General features: G+C 36.3%; 1 protein-coding gene across 1 annotated transcript in view; it reads left to right on the forward strand.

Annotated features, from left to right (window-relative positions):
• Window positions 1-319: 319 nt before the first annotated feature.
• Window positions 320-18,801, forward strand: part of LOC137658580 (probable 4-coumarate--CoA ligase 3) — a 35,578-nt gene continuing 17,096 nt past the window's right edge. The window contains exons 1-3 of the mRNA XM_068393484.1: window positions 320-396; window positions 8,509-8,637; window positions 9,435-9,562. Of these exons, the coding sequence (XP_068249585.1) occupies window positions 8,622-8,637; window positions 9,435-9,562 (144 nt within the window). The 5' untranslated portion in view covers window positions 320-396; window positions 8,509-8,621. The remainder of the gene's footprint in view (window positions 397-8,508; window positions 8,638-9,434; window positions 9,563-18,801) is intronic.

Genomic DNA, 18,801 nt, shown 5'->3' on the forward strand with positions numbered 1-18,801 from the left:
TACCAAATTCGTATGCAAGTGCCTTGATTTGCCAGATTTCCCTTTAATATCTACGTAACCTGAATTCTGATTGGTTCAATGCACTTGTGACGTTTAGATAACCTATTCATTAGTCGTCTCGGAATAGCTAGATTGGTTCACTAATAGGTACTCGATTGGTAAAGAATAAACAAGAGAAAATATATTTTGATATACTTTGAAAAAATGGAAACGAACTAAAACAAATTGCGGAGAGGTAAAAATTATTTACTCCGCAATTGGCATCTCAAAGAAAGCCTCTTATGAGTCTTATCCCAAGAAACCGACTAGTCTACGGTCAACTGTGGTAGGCTTAGTAGCTCACTACAAATTAAGAAGACGTCCGCCATTGTGTCTTTCCATTGGATAGCTTATACTGTAAGTATTATTATTATTATTATTATTATTATTATTATTATTATTATTATTATTATCTTAGTTGGAAAAGCAGGATGCTATAAGCCCAAGAGCTCCGACAGGTAAAAATAGCCCAGTGATTATTATTATTATTATTATTATTATTATTATTATTATTATTATTACTTGCTACGTTACAACCTTAGTTGGAAAAGCAGGATGCTATTAGCCCGAGGGCTCCAACAGGGAACATAGCCCAGTGAAGAAAGGAAAGAAGGAAAAACTACAAGAGAAGTTTAAGAACAATGATAACATTAAGATAAATCTTTCATATATAAACTATAGAAAACTAGAAAATAACAAGGATATAAAAGCTTCAAAATATCTAAAGGAAGAGAAACAAATAGAATAGTGTGCCCGAGTGTACCTTCAAGCAAGTAAGAAAATAAACTACACGAGCAGTAATGAACAATTAAAATAAGATATTTTAAGAACAGTAACATCATTACATTAGATTTTCCATAAAATATTTTAAGATCAGTAACAACATTAAATTAGATCTTTCATATAATAAAAAAATATTTTAAGAACATTAACACCATTATTATCATCTTTCATATAAACTAAAGAGGTGTATGTCAGACTGTTCAACATGAAACCATTCACTGCAAGTTTGACTTTTGAAGTTCCACTACCCGATTAGGAAGATCATGCCAAAATCTGTTCATAACTGAAATAAAACTTCTGGATCACTGTGTCGAAACCAGTAATACAGACATACAAACATACAAACAAATTTTGTGATAATCGTACGTCTTTATTTATTTATTTTTTTTTTTTGGACGACAGGTTTTCGCTGCTAGTCTGTTTATGTTTTTTAGATTCAAGCTAGTCTTGTGGGTCTCAGGGAACAATTCCTGTCTGAAGGTCATGGTGAGGATGGCAGGTACATCCTCACTCAGATTCTTGGAGGAGACATTTTTTATGATGCCAGTGGCCTTTTTAAGTTCATATTGGAAGCTGGCCTTCTTACTCGTTTTTAAATATATTAAATTTTAAAACTTTCGTTGTTAAGTTATTTATTAATTTTTGTTTTTATTGTAGCTTTTTTCATCTTAGATATCAAAGCATGATTACATCGGCATCAATGACCACTGATGTTATGATGCCAGATAATTACAAATCATTCATTCATTCATTGTTAGCACGGGCTCTTTTTAACAAAGCAGCCTGTAAGCTGATGGCCATGTCTTTGCTTAATTCAAAGAGATAACTGTTGGAACGTAAAAAATTCAACTAAAATAACATTGTTATTTTCAATATAATTGCAGCTTGTATTCTTATTGCATGAACATTTAACAGTAATTATTTTACTGAGTTTTCTTGTTCGCAATTTTTCGAACACTTGGTTACTGGTTGTAATAGTTATTTCCTCTACAGATTATTAATATTATTACTCTTACTTGCTAAGCTATAGCCCTAGTTGGAAAAACAGGATGATATAGGCCCAAAGTCTCCAACAGGGAAAATAGCCAGTGAGGAAAGGAAATAAGGAAATAAATAAACAAGAAATTAATTAACAATATAATAAAATATCTTAAGAACAGTAGCAACATTGAAATAAAACTTTCATACGTAAACTATAAAAACCAAAAAAATAGGGAAGAGAAATAAGACAAAATAGTGTGCCCGAGTGTACTCTCAAGCAAAAGAACTCTATCCCAAGACAGTAGAAGACAATGGCACAGAGCCTATGGCAATACCCAAGACTAGAGAACAGTGGTTTGATTTAGGAGTGTCCTTCTCCTAGAAGAGCTGCCTACCATAGCTAAAGAATCTCTGGTACCCTTACCAAAAGGAAAGTAGCCACTGAACAATTATAGTGCCGTAGTTAACCCCTTGAGCGAAGAAAAATTGTATGGTAATCTCAGCGTTGTCAGGTGTATGAAGACAGAGAAGAATATGTAAAGAATATGCCATACTATTCAGTGTATGTGCAGGTAAAAGGAAAATGAGCCGTAACCAGAGAGAAAGATCCAATGTAGTACTGTCTGGCCAGTCAAAGGATCGGTCGTATCTCAAAGGGTGGCTGGTGCCTTGGCCAACCTACTACCTATAACAGAGATGAGTATTACAAATATATCCGACTGATTTAGTACATTTGAGAACAAAGCCTCCAGAAGAATATTGGGAGTTAAATGGCAGGACAGGATTAGAAATTAAACTATAAGGGAGATTACTCGAGTGCCAAATGTGGATGCGATAATGGTGAAGGATAGATGGAGATGGTTTGGGCATGCTCTTCGCACTCCCCAAGAAAGATTAGTTTACTAAACTTTGAACTGGACTTCATAAGGCACTGGAAGAGATGGAAGACGCAGGCCTATATGGCTGAGAACTATGAAGCTTGAAGCAGCAGATGATGAATGGAGAAGTATAGATTTAAAAGCTCAAGATAGAGACGACTGGCGAAATCAAACTGAGACCCTTTGCGTCAATAGGCGTAGGAGGAGATGATAATGATGATGATCGTTTGTTAAGATTCCCAGGGGTGTCTATTTTATTGGGTGAATATCTAAAGATTTTATAATTTTTTTTTTTTTATAATGGCATTGATATGTAGGGTGATGTCATTTTATCCGTGAAGTTACACTTCAGTAGAGAACATTATGTTCAACATTATCTGCATCTCAGAAATTAGTGCGTGCTACTCGTCATGCAGTTAGCACCCATATTTTGTTATGGCATCATGATGCCACAGAGCTAAGTATATGGAGTCTTTAACTTACTGTTCGTTAAATATTTTTATATTAATTGTTCATTACTTCTCTTGTAACATGTTTATTTATTTCCTTTCCTCATTGGGCTATTTTTCCCTGTTGGAGTTCTAGATTTTATAGGCTCCTAATTTTCCAATTAGGGTTGTAGCTTAGTTTAAAGATTTAAAGGCCACTCATGAATGGCAAAGGCAAGGGACAGTGACATTGCTCTATCAAGCAGGACAATGCCCTAGAGACTGACCATATATACTTATGATCGATGCCCAAGCCCCCTCTTCAACCAAACTAGGACCAAGATGGGTCAGGTAATGCCTGCTGATGACTCAACAGATAGACCTTTATGTTCTCACGACACCCCATCCTTAGCTCACAAGGAGGGTGAGGTTGCAGTGACCAAAGGAACTAACGAGCTTGAGCAAGACTCGATCCCCAGTCTGGCGTTCACCACTCAGGAACGTTACCGCATCGGCCACCACAATAATAATAATAATAATAATAATAATAATAATAATAATAATAATAATAATAAGTCCTAGTGATAACATTAAATTTTATTTGAGATGGGACATATAGTACGATTTTCAGGTTATTAATATCAATATAATCATAGTTTCTTTTCATTTATGGATTGGATTTGCTTGTTTGTTTTCCAAGTGTTTCGATAATGTGGATTTGACAATTAACACGGAATACGCTTGGTGATACCTTAATTATCTACAAATCAGATCTTGTCAGAGTTCTCTTGCTTGAGGGTACACTCGGGCACACTATTCTATCTTTTTTCTCTTCCTCTTGTCTTGTTAAAGTCTTTATAGTTTATATAGGAAATATTTATTCTGATGCTATTACTGTTCTTAAAATATTTTTTTAAATTATTAATTACTTTTTTTGTTGTTTCCTTATTTCTTTTCCTCACTGGGCTATTTTCCTTGTTGGAGCCCTCTGGCTTATAGAATTCTGCTTTTCTAACTAGGGTTGTAGCTTAGCAAGAAATAATAATGATAATAATAATAATAGTAACATAAACAATGATAAAAAGAATAACAAGAACAACAATGGTAATAACAACAAAAAATACAATATCAACAACAAATACATCTCTTCGAATTGAAAGCGAAGAGAAGAATCTGGCTGATACAATGGATAATCCATATTAATGTTCACAGCCTCTTCATTTATCTCGTTTGATGTCCTCAGAATCCTTCTGGGCAGTAACAGGCGAATCAGTTGATGGGGGTGACTCGGGTATAGATAATACCTTCAGTATCACGAACTAACTAAGCCGGTTCTCTATTTTTTTTTTTTTTTTTTGTCGTCGTCTGTCAAATACAGTCTCCAGAGACTGGTGGTTTATAGTGCCGGGTTCTGGGTTACATCCAGCTTCTTTAGGAATCCATAACTTTCCTTGCTGTATGTGCTGTTTCAAGTAGCATGCTCTTCTGCATAAGTCCTCGGGCTATATCGGCTCCTACCTTCTCAAGATTCATTTTTCCAATGACTTAGCTATGGTCCCTAGTGTTCCTATTCCTATGATTATTATTGTTATTATATAGGAGATATCTATTCTAATGCTGTTCCTCTTCTTAAAATATTTTATTTTTTCTTGTTACCTTTCCTCACTTGGCTATTTTCTCTTTTGGAGCCCCTGGGCTTATAGTATCCTGCTTTTCCTATTATTATTATTATTAGTAGTAGTAGTAGTAGTAGTAGTAGTAGTAGTAGTAGTAGTAGTAGTAGTAGTAGTAGTAGTAGTAATAGTAGTAGCAGCAGTAGTAACAGTAGTAGTAAGCAGCTCCTCTAGGAAGACACTCCAAAATCAAACCGTTGTTCTCTTGTCTTGGGTAGTTCCATAGCCTCTGTACAGTGTTCTTCTATTGTCTTGGGTTAGAGTTCTATAGATTGAGGGTACACTCGGGCACACTATTCTATTCTATTCTTATTCCTCTTGTTTTTTTAAGTTTTTATGGTTTATGAAATACCTAATTTAATGTTATTACTGCTCTTAAAATATTCTATTTTGATTGTTCTTCACTTTTCTTGTAGTTTATTTATTTCCTTGTTTCCTTTCCTAACTGAGCTATTTTTCCCTTTTGGAGCCATTGGGCTTATAACATCCTTCTTTTCAAAGTAGGGTTGTAGCTTAGGTAATAATAACAATAATAATAATAATAATCAATCATCATCATCATCATAATAATAATAATAATAATAATAATAATAATAATAATAATAATAATAATAATCATCATCATCATCATTATCATTATCATTATCATTATCATAATAATAATAATAATAATAATAATAATAATAATAATAATGACATCAACGAAGACAGTAAGGAATATCTTTAAAATCTATCTTCAAGGATGATACTTTGCACGCGAATGAATAAATACCTATCGAGAAGCGCATTGAGATCTTTAAAACTGATACAAACGATGGTCGAAATATCTTCCCTTTCTTCGTTGAGGTTCTAATCGATTCAGTTAATCTCAAGAAGGCCTTGTGTCTCATAAATAAGTCAGGATGCCTGAAAACTTTAAATCATTCATTCTCATAAATAAACTCCCCTGCTTACATCAAAGTCGAGAGGAGGTTGGAGAAATATGAATAAAACAACGAAGAAACTGGTTTTTAGTACAAGAAGAAAAGGTAAAATTTCAGGGATCGAATTTATGGTCTCCTACCTGATAAACATTATTGGACCTATTCACTGTAAATGGATTTGCGTATATGAATTTGGGCAATCTGACCAGGATCAAGGAGGCCATTCCTTTCTGATGCTAGATGGGATGTAAAGTCGAAAAAAAAAAAAAAAAAAAAAAAAAAAAAAAAAAAAAAAAAAGAGCGCACGCAGTAAGTAGCGCATAGTAATGCCAACTGGATACTTCATGAGGAGCACTGATAGCACTACTGTCCACCAAGAGTACTTATTAGCCGTCAGCTTTAGATTGTGAGTATTTACGTCAGCTGTAGCAAGGTTGATCGAAAGTCTCACCTCTGTCAATTTGCCATTTCTCTTTTTTGTAAAGTTTCCATAGTTTATATATGAAATATTTATTGCAATGTTGTCACTGTTCTTAAAATGGTCTATATTAAATGATAATTACTTTTCTTATAGTTTCCTTATTTCCTTTCCTCACTGGGCTATTTTCCTTGTTAGAGCCCTCCGGCTTGTAGCATTCTCTTTCTCCAACAAGGGTTGTAGCTTAACAAGTAATAATAATAATAATAATAATAATAATAATAATAATACACCCCGTCTCTTGGCCAATCCTCGGACCGAATCTGGATTTGACCGGATAATTTGAGGAAGAGCACTCATGAATTGAGTCAACTTGTCCATCTCGGTGTTAAGAATATTCGATATCCAAATGTCTTATCTATTTTCATTTTACTGTTCTAATGTCCATTAAAAATTTTAAAATTATGGTTCAGTTATTGGCATATTTTCATCGCTTACCAATTGGTGGCCATCTGAAGTTTGTTCATTTAAATAAATATATATATTTTTCACGGTTAATAAGTTTGGCTGGCGTCTTTATTTTTCAGGTGATCAAATTCCTCGCAATTCCTGATCAAATTACCCTCAATTCCTAATCAAATTCATCCCAATTTCTGATCAAATTCTACTCAATTCTTAATCAAATTCACAATTCTCGATCAGATTCATCTCAATTCCTGATCAAATTCATCTCAATTCCTGATCAAATTCCCCTCAATTACTGATCAAATTCCTCTCAATTCCTGATCAAGTTCTCCTCAATTCCTGATCAAATTCCCCTCAATTCCTTATCAAATCCCTCTCAATTCATGATCAAATTCTCCTCAATTCCTGATCAAATTCCCCCACTTTCTGAATTGAATTCCCCTCAATTTCTGATAAAGTTCCTCTCAATTCTTTATCAAATTCCCCTCAATTCTTGATCAAACTCCCTTCAATTCCTGATCAAATTCCTCTCAATTCCTGATCAAATTAATTTAAATTCAGGATCAAATTCCCCTCAATTCCTGATCAAATCCCTCTCAATTCCTGGTAAAATTCTTCTCAATTTCTTAACGTATTCCCTCAATTCAAGATTAAATTCATCTCAATTCCTGATCAAATTCATCTCAATTCCTGATCAAATCCCTCCCAATTCCTGATAAAATTCTTCTCAATTCCTGATCAGATTCCCTTCAATTCCTGATCAAATTCCTCTCAAATCCCGATCAAATTCCCCTCAATTCCTGATCGAATTCCTTCAATTCCTAATCAAATTCCCCGCAATTCCTGATCGAATTACTTCAATTCCTGATCAAATTCCCCTTGATTCCTGATCAAATTCCTCTCAATTCCTTATCAAAATCCCCTCAATTCCTGATCTAACTTGAGTGATTCTGTTTCAATTATGCATGTTTAGCGCTGGAGTTTATCAGTCAAGGGTGATAAGTAGACTAGTTAAACAAGATACCAGGAACCCCAAGAGCCCCTTATCTTGTAGACCCAAAGCAGAACCGTTATTAGTTTAAAGGAAGATCATAGTATATGCTTTCCTCACTGGGCTATTTTTTACCTGTTGGAGCCCTTGGGTTTATAGCATCTTGTTTATCCAACTAGGGTTATAGTCTAGCTAATAATAATAATAATAATAATAATAATACTGCTTCAAAAGTTCAAACTTGCATTGAATGTTTTTATGTTGAACGGGCTGACATAAGTATCTCTCTTTAGTTTATACATGAAAGATTTATTTTGATGTTACTGTTCTTGAAGCATTGCATATTAATTGTTCATTACTTTTTATATCAATTATTCATATTTTATTGTAGTTTATTTATGTCCATATTTCCTTTCCTCACTGAGCTATTTTGCCCTATTGGAGTCCTTGAGCTTATAGCATCCTGTTTTTCCATAATAATAGTGATAACAACAACAACAACAACAACAATAATGATAATAATAATAATAATGATAATAATAATAATAATAACCTGATTGGTTACGTCTGTGCCTGGTGATCGCCAGACGGGGGTTCGAGTCCCACTCAGACTCGCTAGTTCCTTTAGTGTCTACAACCTTACCATCCTTGCGAGCTAACAATGGGGGAGGGGGTTTGGGGGAGCCTATAGATCTATCTGCTGAGTCATCAGCAGCCATTGCCTGGCCCTTACTGGTCCTAGCTTTGGTGGAGAGGGGGCTTGGGCACTGATCATTATGATATATGGTGAGTCTCTAGGGCATCGTCCTGCTTGCTAGGGCAATGTCAATGTCCCTTGCCTCTGCTATTCATGAGCGACCTTAAACCATCTTATCTGTAAGCTTCCTTTTTTCGTTAAAAAATACTGATCTTCTCCTGTCATTTTGCAGGCCAGCCGGACCTCCGATAGTTGAATAGTTTCTATTTAAATACGAGTAGAAGGATTGGATATACAATCTCACCACTTTTATCCTCACTACGAGAACAAGAAATCTCGCTAGCGATGGCTGCTTCGAAAGGTACTTTAAGAAATGAATAATTTGTTGAGAGAGAGAGAGAGAGAGAGAGAGAGAGAGAGAGAGAGAGAGAGAGAGAGAGAGAGAGAGAGAGATGTTTTTTATAAATTACTTGGATTTTTCGAAAAGGACAGTGAAATATAATTCTCTATCAGTTACTTCCTTGTGCGTGAGAGAGAGAGAGAGAGAGAGAGAGAGAGAGAGAGAGAGAGAGAGAGATCTTTCTATAAATTACTTTGGACTCTTCGAAAAGGACAGCGAGATATAATGCTCTATCAATTATCACCTTGAGAGAGAGAGAGAGAGAGAGAGAGAGAGAGAGAGAGAGAGAGAGAGAGAGAGAGAGAGAGAGGACTCTTTGAAAGGGACAGTGCCATACAATTCCCTATCAATTACCATGTAGAGAGAGAGAGAGAGAGAGAGAGAGAGAGAGAGAGAGAGAGAGAGAGAGAGAGAGAGAGAGAGAGAGAGAGGACTCTTTGAAAGGGACAGTGCCATACAATTCCCTATCAATTACCATGTTGTAGAGAGAGAGAGAGAGAGAGAGAGAGAGAGAGAGAGAGACTTCCCAATGGAAAATATATAAACACTGACGACATATCTTGGTATACAGATAAGATATATAAATAGATAGAAATATGAATAGATAGATACTGCATATAAATAGGAAGATAGCCTGATAGAGATGTATATCCACAGATAAACTTATATTATCACAGGATAAAAATTTCCATAATAAAAGCCTTCAAATTATATGAAACAATTCACATAAAACTAAACCGACTTCTCTACTTCCTCAGGATGCGTCGTAGGACCCGACCGAGTGGTGAGGTGCCCCTTTCAGGACTCCTTGCCAGAGATTCCTGCAGGATCTATAGCTTTGCATATCATGAGCAGATTGGAAGAGAATGGAGAGAAAATTGCTATGGTAAGGTATGGTAATAATAATAATAATAATGATAATAATAATATTATTGGGTGTTCTATCTAAGTTAATAATAATAATAATAATAATGATGATGATGATGATGATGAAAATGATAATGATTATATTGTTAGTGTTATTAGTATCACTATTTTTGTTTTATCTTATTCATTGTTTCGTTCTTGGTCATCAATAATAATAATAATAATAATAATAATAATAATAATAATAATAATAATAATAATAATAATTCTATATTGCCAATGATAATAATAAAAATAGCAATAATTACAGTTATATTACTGATAATATAATAATAGAATTATTATTATTATTATTATTATTATTATTATTATTATTATTATTATTATACCAAAATTGAAATATCCACAAATAACAAACATAAAACGCAATTTATTTGCAAATCGATCTTAGCTGGCAAGACAGAAAAAAAAAATGAGAATAAAAGAAAACATAACGAATAGACGAACTAATAAATATATTAACAACAGACACATTTCATGGACATCCAGTTATGGACACGAGAACCAGTCTCACGTGTTTCCGACGTGTCCAAAGAGACATTAACTTGAAAAGTAAGTTGCACGAGATGTGACGAATAATTATAGTTCATGATTTTCATTGGGGCGTAAATTTTACCGGAACATTTTCTGTGTAAAATACATATTTGAGCTTCATAGTGTCTAGATTTAATTCTACTAGTTAAAGAGTCATAATTTCATAATTAAGATCAAACGTCTGGTTATGCTATATATTTATCCTTACAAACACACACACACACACCACACACACACACACACACATATATATATATATATATATATATATATATATATATATATATATATATATATATATATGTGTGTGTGTGTGTGTGTGTGTATGGTGTGTGTGTGTGTGTTTGTAAGGATAAATATATATATGTGTGTGTGTGTTTGTAAGGATAAATATATATATATATATGTGTGTGTGTGTGTGGTGTGTGTGTGTGTGTTTGTAAGGATAAATATATAGCATAACCAGACGTTTGATCTTAATTATGAAATTATGACTCTTTAACTAGTAGAATTAAATCTAGACACTATGAAGCTCAAATATGTATTTTACACAGAAAATGTTCCGGTAAAATTTACGCCCCAATGAAAATCATGAACTATAATTATTCGTCACATCTCGTGCAACTTACTTTTCAAGTTAATGTCTCTTTGGACACGTCGGAAACACGTGAGACTGGTTCTCGTGCCCATAACGGGATGTCCATGAAATATGTCTGTTGTCAATATACTTATTAGTTCGTCTATTCGTTATTTTTTCTCTATTCTCGTTTTTTGCTGTCTTAGCAGCTAAGATAGATTTGCAAATATGTTGCGTTTTATGTTTGTTATTTGTGGATATTTCAATTTTGGTATAATAATAATAATAATAATAATAATAATAATAATAATAATAATTCTATTATTATATTATCGATAATATAACTGTAATTATAGCTATTTTTATTATTATCATTGGCAATATAAAATTGTTATTATTATTATTATTATTATTATTATTATTATTATTATTATTATTATATATATATATATATATATATATATATATATATATATATATATATATATGTATAGGGTTATACAATTATATAATGTTTATATACATATTTGTGTATATATATATATATATATATATATATATATATATATATATATATATATATATAAATATTTATATGTGTATATATATATATATATATATATATATATATATATATATATATATATATATATAGGTGTGTGTGTGTGTGTCCTTCCACTTTCGTCTGTTTATGGTCTTTCTGTACCAGTCCACGCCCGGAAACTTCCATATTTCGTCGATCCATTGTCTTTTCTTCCTTTCTCAGCCTTTTTCACAATCCACAGGGACCCATTTTGCTATTCTTAATGTCCATCTATTGTCTGTCATTCTCATTATATGTCTTGCCCATATCCATTTCTTTTTCTTACAAGTTGTTAGAATATCCTCTACTTCAGTTAGCTCTCGTATCCATGTTGCTCTCTTTCTGTCTCTTGGTGTTATTCCCATTATTATTCTTTCCATAGCTCCTTGAGTTGTAACTAGCTTATGTTCCAAGGATTTAGTAAGGCTCCAAGTTTCTGATACATTAGTTGATACTGGTAGACCATCTCATTAAGTACTTTTCTTTTTAGAGAAAGTGGTATTTCAATTTTCATAATGTTATTTTGTTTACCAAATGCTCTCCATCCCATGCTTATCCTTCTTTTAAATTCGGTCTCGTGTCCTGGGGAAACACTGTCTATCCTACGTACGTATATTCATTAACAATCTCTAGAGGTTCGTCCATAACTCTTATTTGTTATCTCTGCATTTTTATTGAACATTATCTTATTTAATTATATACATTTTTCAGTCCTACATCCCTGCTTTCTCTATTCAAATCTTCTATCCTCTTTTGTAATTCCTCACATGATTCTCTAAAGACAAATATGTCATCTGCAAATTTTAAATTGCTGAGGTATTCCCCAATAATATTAATTCGTACAGTTTCCCAATCTAAATTCTTAAAAACTTCTTGACATGCTGAGAATAACTGTCTAACTCCTTTATCAATAGGAATTTTACCATTATCTTTGGGTAGTTTTAGGATTGGTGTACTCCCCGTATAGATATCTAAAAGTATTCTAACATAAGATTCTTCTATTCCCTGTTTTTGAAGGGCTTTCATTACTGCTGATGTTTTGACAGAATTAAATGTTTTCTCATAGTCTATAAATGCCATACATAGTGGTTTGTCTTACTCTGTTGATTCTTCATTTGGCGGTTAATTACATGGTCAGGTGTTGAATACCAACTTCTAAAGCCTGCCTGCTCCCTTGGTTGATTGAAGTCTAGCTGTTTTTCTATTCGGCCTAATATTATCTTGTAGATATTTTATATATTACGGAAAGTAAACTTATTGGGCAGAATATATGTGTGTATAGGCTTATACATTTATATAATGGTTATATACATATTTGTGTATTTGCATGCATGTATATATATATATATATATATATATATATATATATATATATATATATATATATATATATAACGGATTTTGAGCGAAGCGAAAAATCTATTTTTGGGTGAGGTAGCCATGTCGTCCTGATGGAAGTTCCTAAAGGGTAGCTTCCTAGGGTATATTTGACTACAGTGATATTCCCAGAGAATTTTACCTTAGGGTATCCAGAATTCTAACTCCTGGAGCGAATATCCCTAATTAAATCTAACAGGGATATCGCATAATATCGAAGGACGTATTCTTGACACGTCACATAGCTATCTTCACCCCGAACACTATTAACGCTTCGAGGGGTTACAGTGACAAGAATCTGAAACGAGAATGAAAAGAGAGCCGTTCCCAAGGAATCTCTCCTATTCCATTTCCAGTGTGTATCTGACGAAGGCGGCAGCGCCATCTCCATTCCTTGTAGCGATATACAAGGTGCTATAGATACTGTATTATAGGGAGGAGTCAATAAGCCCTTTTACAATAAAAGAAAGGCGGGTTCATTAGGATGACATGGCTACCTCACCCAAAAATAGATTTGGGCTCAGGTCATGTCGTCCTGATGTAAGTTTACCAGAGCATTACTGTATCTGTGGATTCTCAACCGGTGCCGTACCCTCAAGAAAGTATTTTCCTGGTCCGTCTAGACTCTAGACCTAGAGACCTATGATGTTACCGTCATACATCATTTCATCTAAGCATGAACTATGTTAGTGCTTCCTGCCCCCTACAGGGAAGAGTCATACTAGACTCTGGAAAAAGACTCAAGGAGTACATAATAACTATGGATGACAAAATGATAAGCTTGTATAGTGGTCTCGCCCTATACATCATAAAGCAAAATTTGTATAAGAGTGACATGTCAGTATGAATTCCTGACATATCCCCCAAGGTATCTACTCTTATTAAACTATTGGATAACAGTTGTATCCGTATAGGAACAAATTTTGCATCTACCACCATCCCCTTAGGGTACAACGTTAACCCTTCCTAAGGAAGGGTTAAAGTGAGTGGATTTTTGCTAGAAGAAAGGAACAATCTTAAAAGACCTTCCATGTTAAAATTATCCATATTTTAATCTTAATGCTCAGTACATTTCTAATAAAATGAGTGTGGGCGAATAAGACTATGAACCAGTTTATTGAAGATTTAATAAACATACATATCAGTTCAACATTTATAAAATTTATAAAATGTGGACGATATCCGTTTAAGCATAAAGAAAACAGTCAACAGAAAATATTGTTTCGTCTAACAGGAAACAGATTTGCCACTTCAATCGAATTATTAATAATAATGATACAGTCTGTATTACTGTTTATTTACGCTAGCGTAAGAAACGCTTGGCACAAGTGTCCGTATTATGCTATAGTTCACCAAAGTCAATGGAACAGTTCGTAAGGACACGTTAGTGGCCTATCGTTCAGTGTGTAGTAAAAGACTGACTACACACCCACCCTCTTAATTAATCGTCCCAAATTAATTACACTGTTTCTCGCAGATTTAAACAGAAGGTTAAAGAATTCTACCTGCTGCTACCACAGACCTCTTGAGTTGCTCCACTTGCTTCGCATAGTGCATAAAGAACACCTTGGATGACTACCAGCCGGTGTACGAACGAAGATGTTCAAAGTCCATATAATTAAAGAAATTTTATGGAAGAGGCAACTTTCCTCGGATCATGACTTGCGGGTGTACTGTCTGGATCCGCTCTGCGAATAATATAGGTGAGTTTCGCCCTTAGTTGTTTCAGAGATAAATTTGAACCCGAGGTTTCTCCTTTGAACAGCTGTCCTCCCTTAAAGTCTGAAGTTCTATGAAGATAGACCTTTAGGCACTCCACTGGACATAGAGATGCATCTTCCTTCAGAGGGCAGATTCTCAAGGGACCCCACCTGTTGGTGGGTAGCTTGTTCCTGGCAAGAAACGTTGGGTCTTGAAACAGATTCAGTTCTCCCCCTTTCAAGAACTGAACGTGGCCTTCCTCTCTCAAGAGAGCCACTATTACATTAACTCTAGCCCCCGAAGCGAGTGCAAACAGAAACATAACTTTTTGAGTTAAATCCTTCAAAGCACACTCCTCATTATTCAATATTAATGCCAACGAGGAACCTTATCTAGTGCCCATGAAATGGGTCTTAGAGGTGCTGAAGGTCTAAGCTTAGCACCGACCTTCAGAATTTTATTAAAATTGTCGTTAGAAAAGTCAACCTGAAAGGTATATAGTATCGGTCTTGTCAAGGCAGACTTGCACGTTGATATTGTGTTGGCTGCTAAACCTTACTCATGAAGGTGAATGAAGAAAATAAACAGAAGTCAATCAAGAATTCTTTTTGGTTTCTTCGCCTTGACAAAAGACACCCACTTCTTTCATAATGACTCATGTTGTCTTCTGGTGGATTTGGACTTAAATTTCTCCAAAAAGTCTATACTTTCTCTTGATATCCCGCAGCTTTTTTCTCTCATCGTTAGGGAGAGAAAATTATGAGATGCAGGTTCCGGGTTTTCTGTGATGAAGCGAAGACAGACGACTTCTGTGCTCGGTGAGTCAGGGTTGGATCCGGTAGCGGTACAAACTTCAGTCGTAGTTCCAATGCCAGAGGGAACCAAACGCTGATTGGCCATTTGAGGGCCACTATTGCCGCCTTCCTTTTGAAGGATCTCATATTGAGGACCTTCAAAGGAGGTTGTGCAGAGGGAACAGGTAAATCCTGGACCATCTGTTCCAGTCTAGGGACATAGTGTCCACTGCTTCCGCTAGCGGATCCTCGTACGGGGACACATTCTACTTGTTGTCTTTCGTTGCAAAGAGGTCTATCTGCAGTTCCAGGACTTGACTCAAGATGAGGGAGAACGATCCTGCGTCTAGGGACCATTCTGACTCTATCGGTGTGAACCTGGATAGAGCGTCCGCTGTCACATTGCGGACCGATTGAATGTGAACTGCTGACAGGTGCCATTTCTTTCTTTCCGCCAAACGGAATATGGCCAACATCACTTGGTTGATTCGAGGCGATCCCGATCCTTGTCGATTCAGGCATCTCACTATCACCTCACTGTCTAGAACCAATCTTACATGGTTCGAGTGGCGAGGAGAACTTTCTTTAGTGTCAGAAGTACTGCCATGGTTTCTGGAAAGTTGATGTGAAATGACTTGAAAAGATTGGACCAAGCTTCCTGCTAGGCTTTGGACCACAGCTTGAGAAGCATTCGCAGTCGAGTCAGTAGTGGTCTCATCAGATCTCTTCGCACGTTTGATGCATATTTTCTCCTGACTCCTGTTGCATCCTTTAGCTGTGCTCTTAACACTGAATCTGTTAGCGAAGCAAACTGTAGAGAGCCCAGCACTCTCTCCTGTTTGCGTCTTGATATCCGTTTGGATTTCAATAGTCTCTTGACAGATCCTGCTATTTCTTTCCTCTTCTTCCCAGGAATGGAAAGTCGATGTGACTCCAAATTCCAATTGATTCCCAATCATTGAAATTTTTGAGCTGGAGATAGTCGAGACTTTTTGATGTTGATCTTGAATCCCAGATGTTCCAGGAACTGGATCACCATCTTAGAGGCTTGCATGCATTCTGTCCTGGATGCTGCCCACACCAGCCAGTCGTCCAAGTTGGCCACTATTTGGATCCTCTTTAGGCGTAATTGATGGACGGCTGCGTTCGCGAGCTTCGTGAAAATCCTTGGGGCTATGTTTAGCCCGAATGGTATGGTTCTGAAGGCGTAAAGTCTTCTTTGTAACTTGAGCCCTAGGTAGGAAGAGAGGTGACGATTAATTGGAACGTGCCAATAAGCGTCTGACAAGTCTATGGAGACGGTATATGCCCTTTTTTGGCCAGTAGAGTCCTTATGTGTTGAAGTGTGAGCATCCTGAACTTATAGTTCACTATGAACTGCCTTCCTTGGAACTTGATGGACTTTACTTTTCGAATTACTCTTTTCACTAAGAGTTTTCGGACATATTCTTCCAGAACGGGGTAGATTGTTGGAAGAACTGAGGAAATGGAGGTGGAGGACTGATCCAGCTCCAACCTAGTCCATTCTTTATTAGGCTGTGGGCCCAGGGATCGAAGGTCCAACGATCCCTAAATAGACGTAGTCTCCCTCCTACTGGAAGCATCTCACTTCTGCTGTTGTGGACCTGAGGCCTTGCCTCCTTGACCGCATCCTCCCCTGAATCCCCTTCCCCTTGAAGGGCGTCTAGAAGAACCTCTGGCTGTTCCTCTAGCTTTTAATTGAAAGGAAGAAGTCTGCCTTTCAAAAGCTGGGTTAAAAACTGGCGACTGTGTCGCCACTTGTTGAGGTACCAACTGGTACGTGGTTGGAGGTTGTGTCACTATCTGAGGCACCGCGGTCACAGGAAGTTGCTGTTGTTGCCGTCGGTAGGGCTTAGCCGGCCGAGAGGATAGCCTAGGTCTTTTTGACTTCTTCTTGGGTTGGGGACCCTCATTCGGAGAAGACTTTCTCTTAAGGTTTAAGTCCCACTTTTGGAGAAGGTTCCTATTTTCCGTGGCGGCTTTGTTTACTACCTCTTTAACTACTTCGTTGGGAAAGAGGTCTTTACCCCATATGCAAGAGGAAATCAGTCTCCTCGGTTCGTGCCTCACCACAGCCGAGGCGAACACGAACTCTCTACAGGCTCTCCTAGCTTTAATAAAGCTATAGAGATCCTTCGTAACTGTGGCCAGATGGGTTTTGGCCACTACCATGAACGTGTCCTGTTTCTTGGGGTCACTTGCCATCGTTTTTAAAAGTCGTTTGCAACGACATCGATGCCGCAAGTCTTTCTTTCGTCTCTTGCTCTCTGCACAAGAGAAACTCCGACAGCTTTGGAAGTTCCTCACCAAACTGACGTTCGGCAATATCAGCTTCTAACTTCCCGACTGAGAAGGTAAGGTGAACGTCCTTCCAGCCTTTTTGGTCCAAAGGTAAGGTCAGGGATAACGGCTTGCATTCCTCCAGGGAGGGGCATGGTTTCCTTGCCTCAGTCTCCTTCAAGGCTGCCTTTTCCATAGAGGGAAAGGCTCTGGTTGGAGAGGCCACAAAGGAGGGAAGCTTCTTACTCAAAGCTGAACTATAGCATAATACGGACACTTGTGCCAAGCGTTTCTTACGCTAGTGTAAATAAACAGTAATACAGACTGTATCATTATTATTGATAATTCGATTGAAGTGGCAAATCTGTTTCCTCTTAGATGAAACAATATTTTCTGTTGACTGTTTTCTTTATGCTTTAACAGATATCGTCCACATTTTATAAATTTTATAAATGTTGAACTGATATGTATGTTTATTAAATCTTTAATAAACAGGTTCATAGTCTTATTCGCCCACACTCATTTTATTAGAAATGTACTGAGCATTAAGATTAAAATATGGATAATTTTAACATGGAATGTCTTTTAAGATCGTTCCTTTCTTCAAACAAAAATCCACTCGCTTTAACCCTTTCTTAGGAAGGGTTAACGTTGTACCCTAAGGGGATCGTGGTAGATGCAAAATTTGTTCCTATACGGATACAACTGTTATCCAATAGTTTAATAAGAGTAGATACCTTGGGGGATATGTCAGGAATTCATACTGACATTGGTCACTCTTATACAAATTTTGCTTTATGATGTATAGGGCGAGACCACTATACAAGCTTATCATTTTGTCATCCATAGTTATTATGTACTCCTTGAGTCTTTTTCCAGAGTCTAGTATGACTCTTCCCTGTAGGGGGCAGGAAGCACTAACATAGTTCATGCTTAGATGAAATGATGTATGACGGTAACATCACAGGTCTCTAGGTCTAGAGTCTAGATGGACCAGGAAAATACTTTGTTGAGGGTACGGCACCGGTTGAGAATCCACAGATACAGTAATGCTCTGGTAAACTTCCATCAGGACGACATGGCCTGAGCCCAAAAAACGGATTTTGAGCGAAGCGAAAAATCTATTTTTGGGTGAGGTAGCCATGTCGTCCTGATGGACCCGCCCTTCCTTTTATTGTAAAAGGGCTTATTGACCCCTCCCTATAATACAGTATCTGTAGCACCTTGTATATCGCTACAAGGAATGGAGATGGCGCTGCCGCCTTCGTCAGATACACACTGGAAACAGAATAGGAGAGATTTCTTGGGAACGGCTCTCTTTTCATTCTCGT

The sequence above is a fragment of the Palaemon carinicauda genome, chromosome 19 (assembly GCF_036898095.1).
Source record: "Palaemon carinicauda isolate YSFRI2023 chromosome 19, ASM3689809v2, whole genome shotgun sequence".
NCBI lineage: Eukaryota > Metazoa > Arthropoda > Malacostraca > Decapoda > Palaemonidae > Palaemon > Palaemon carinicauda.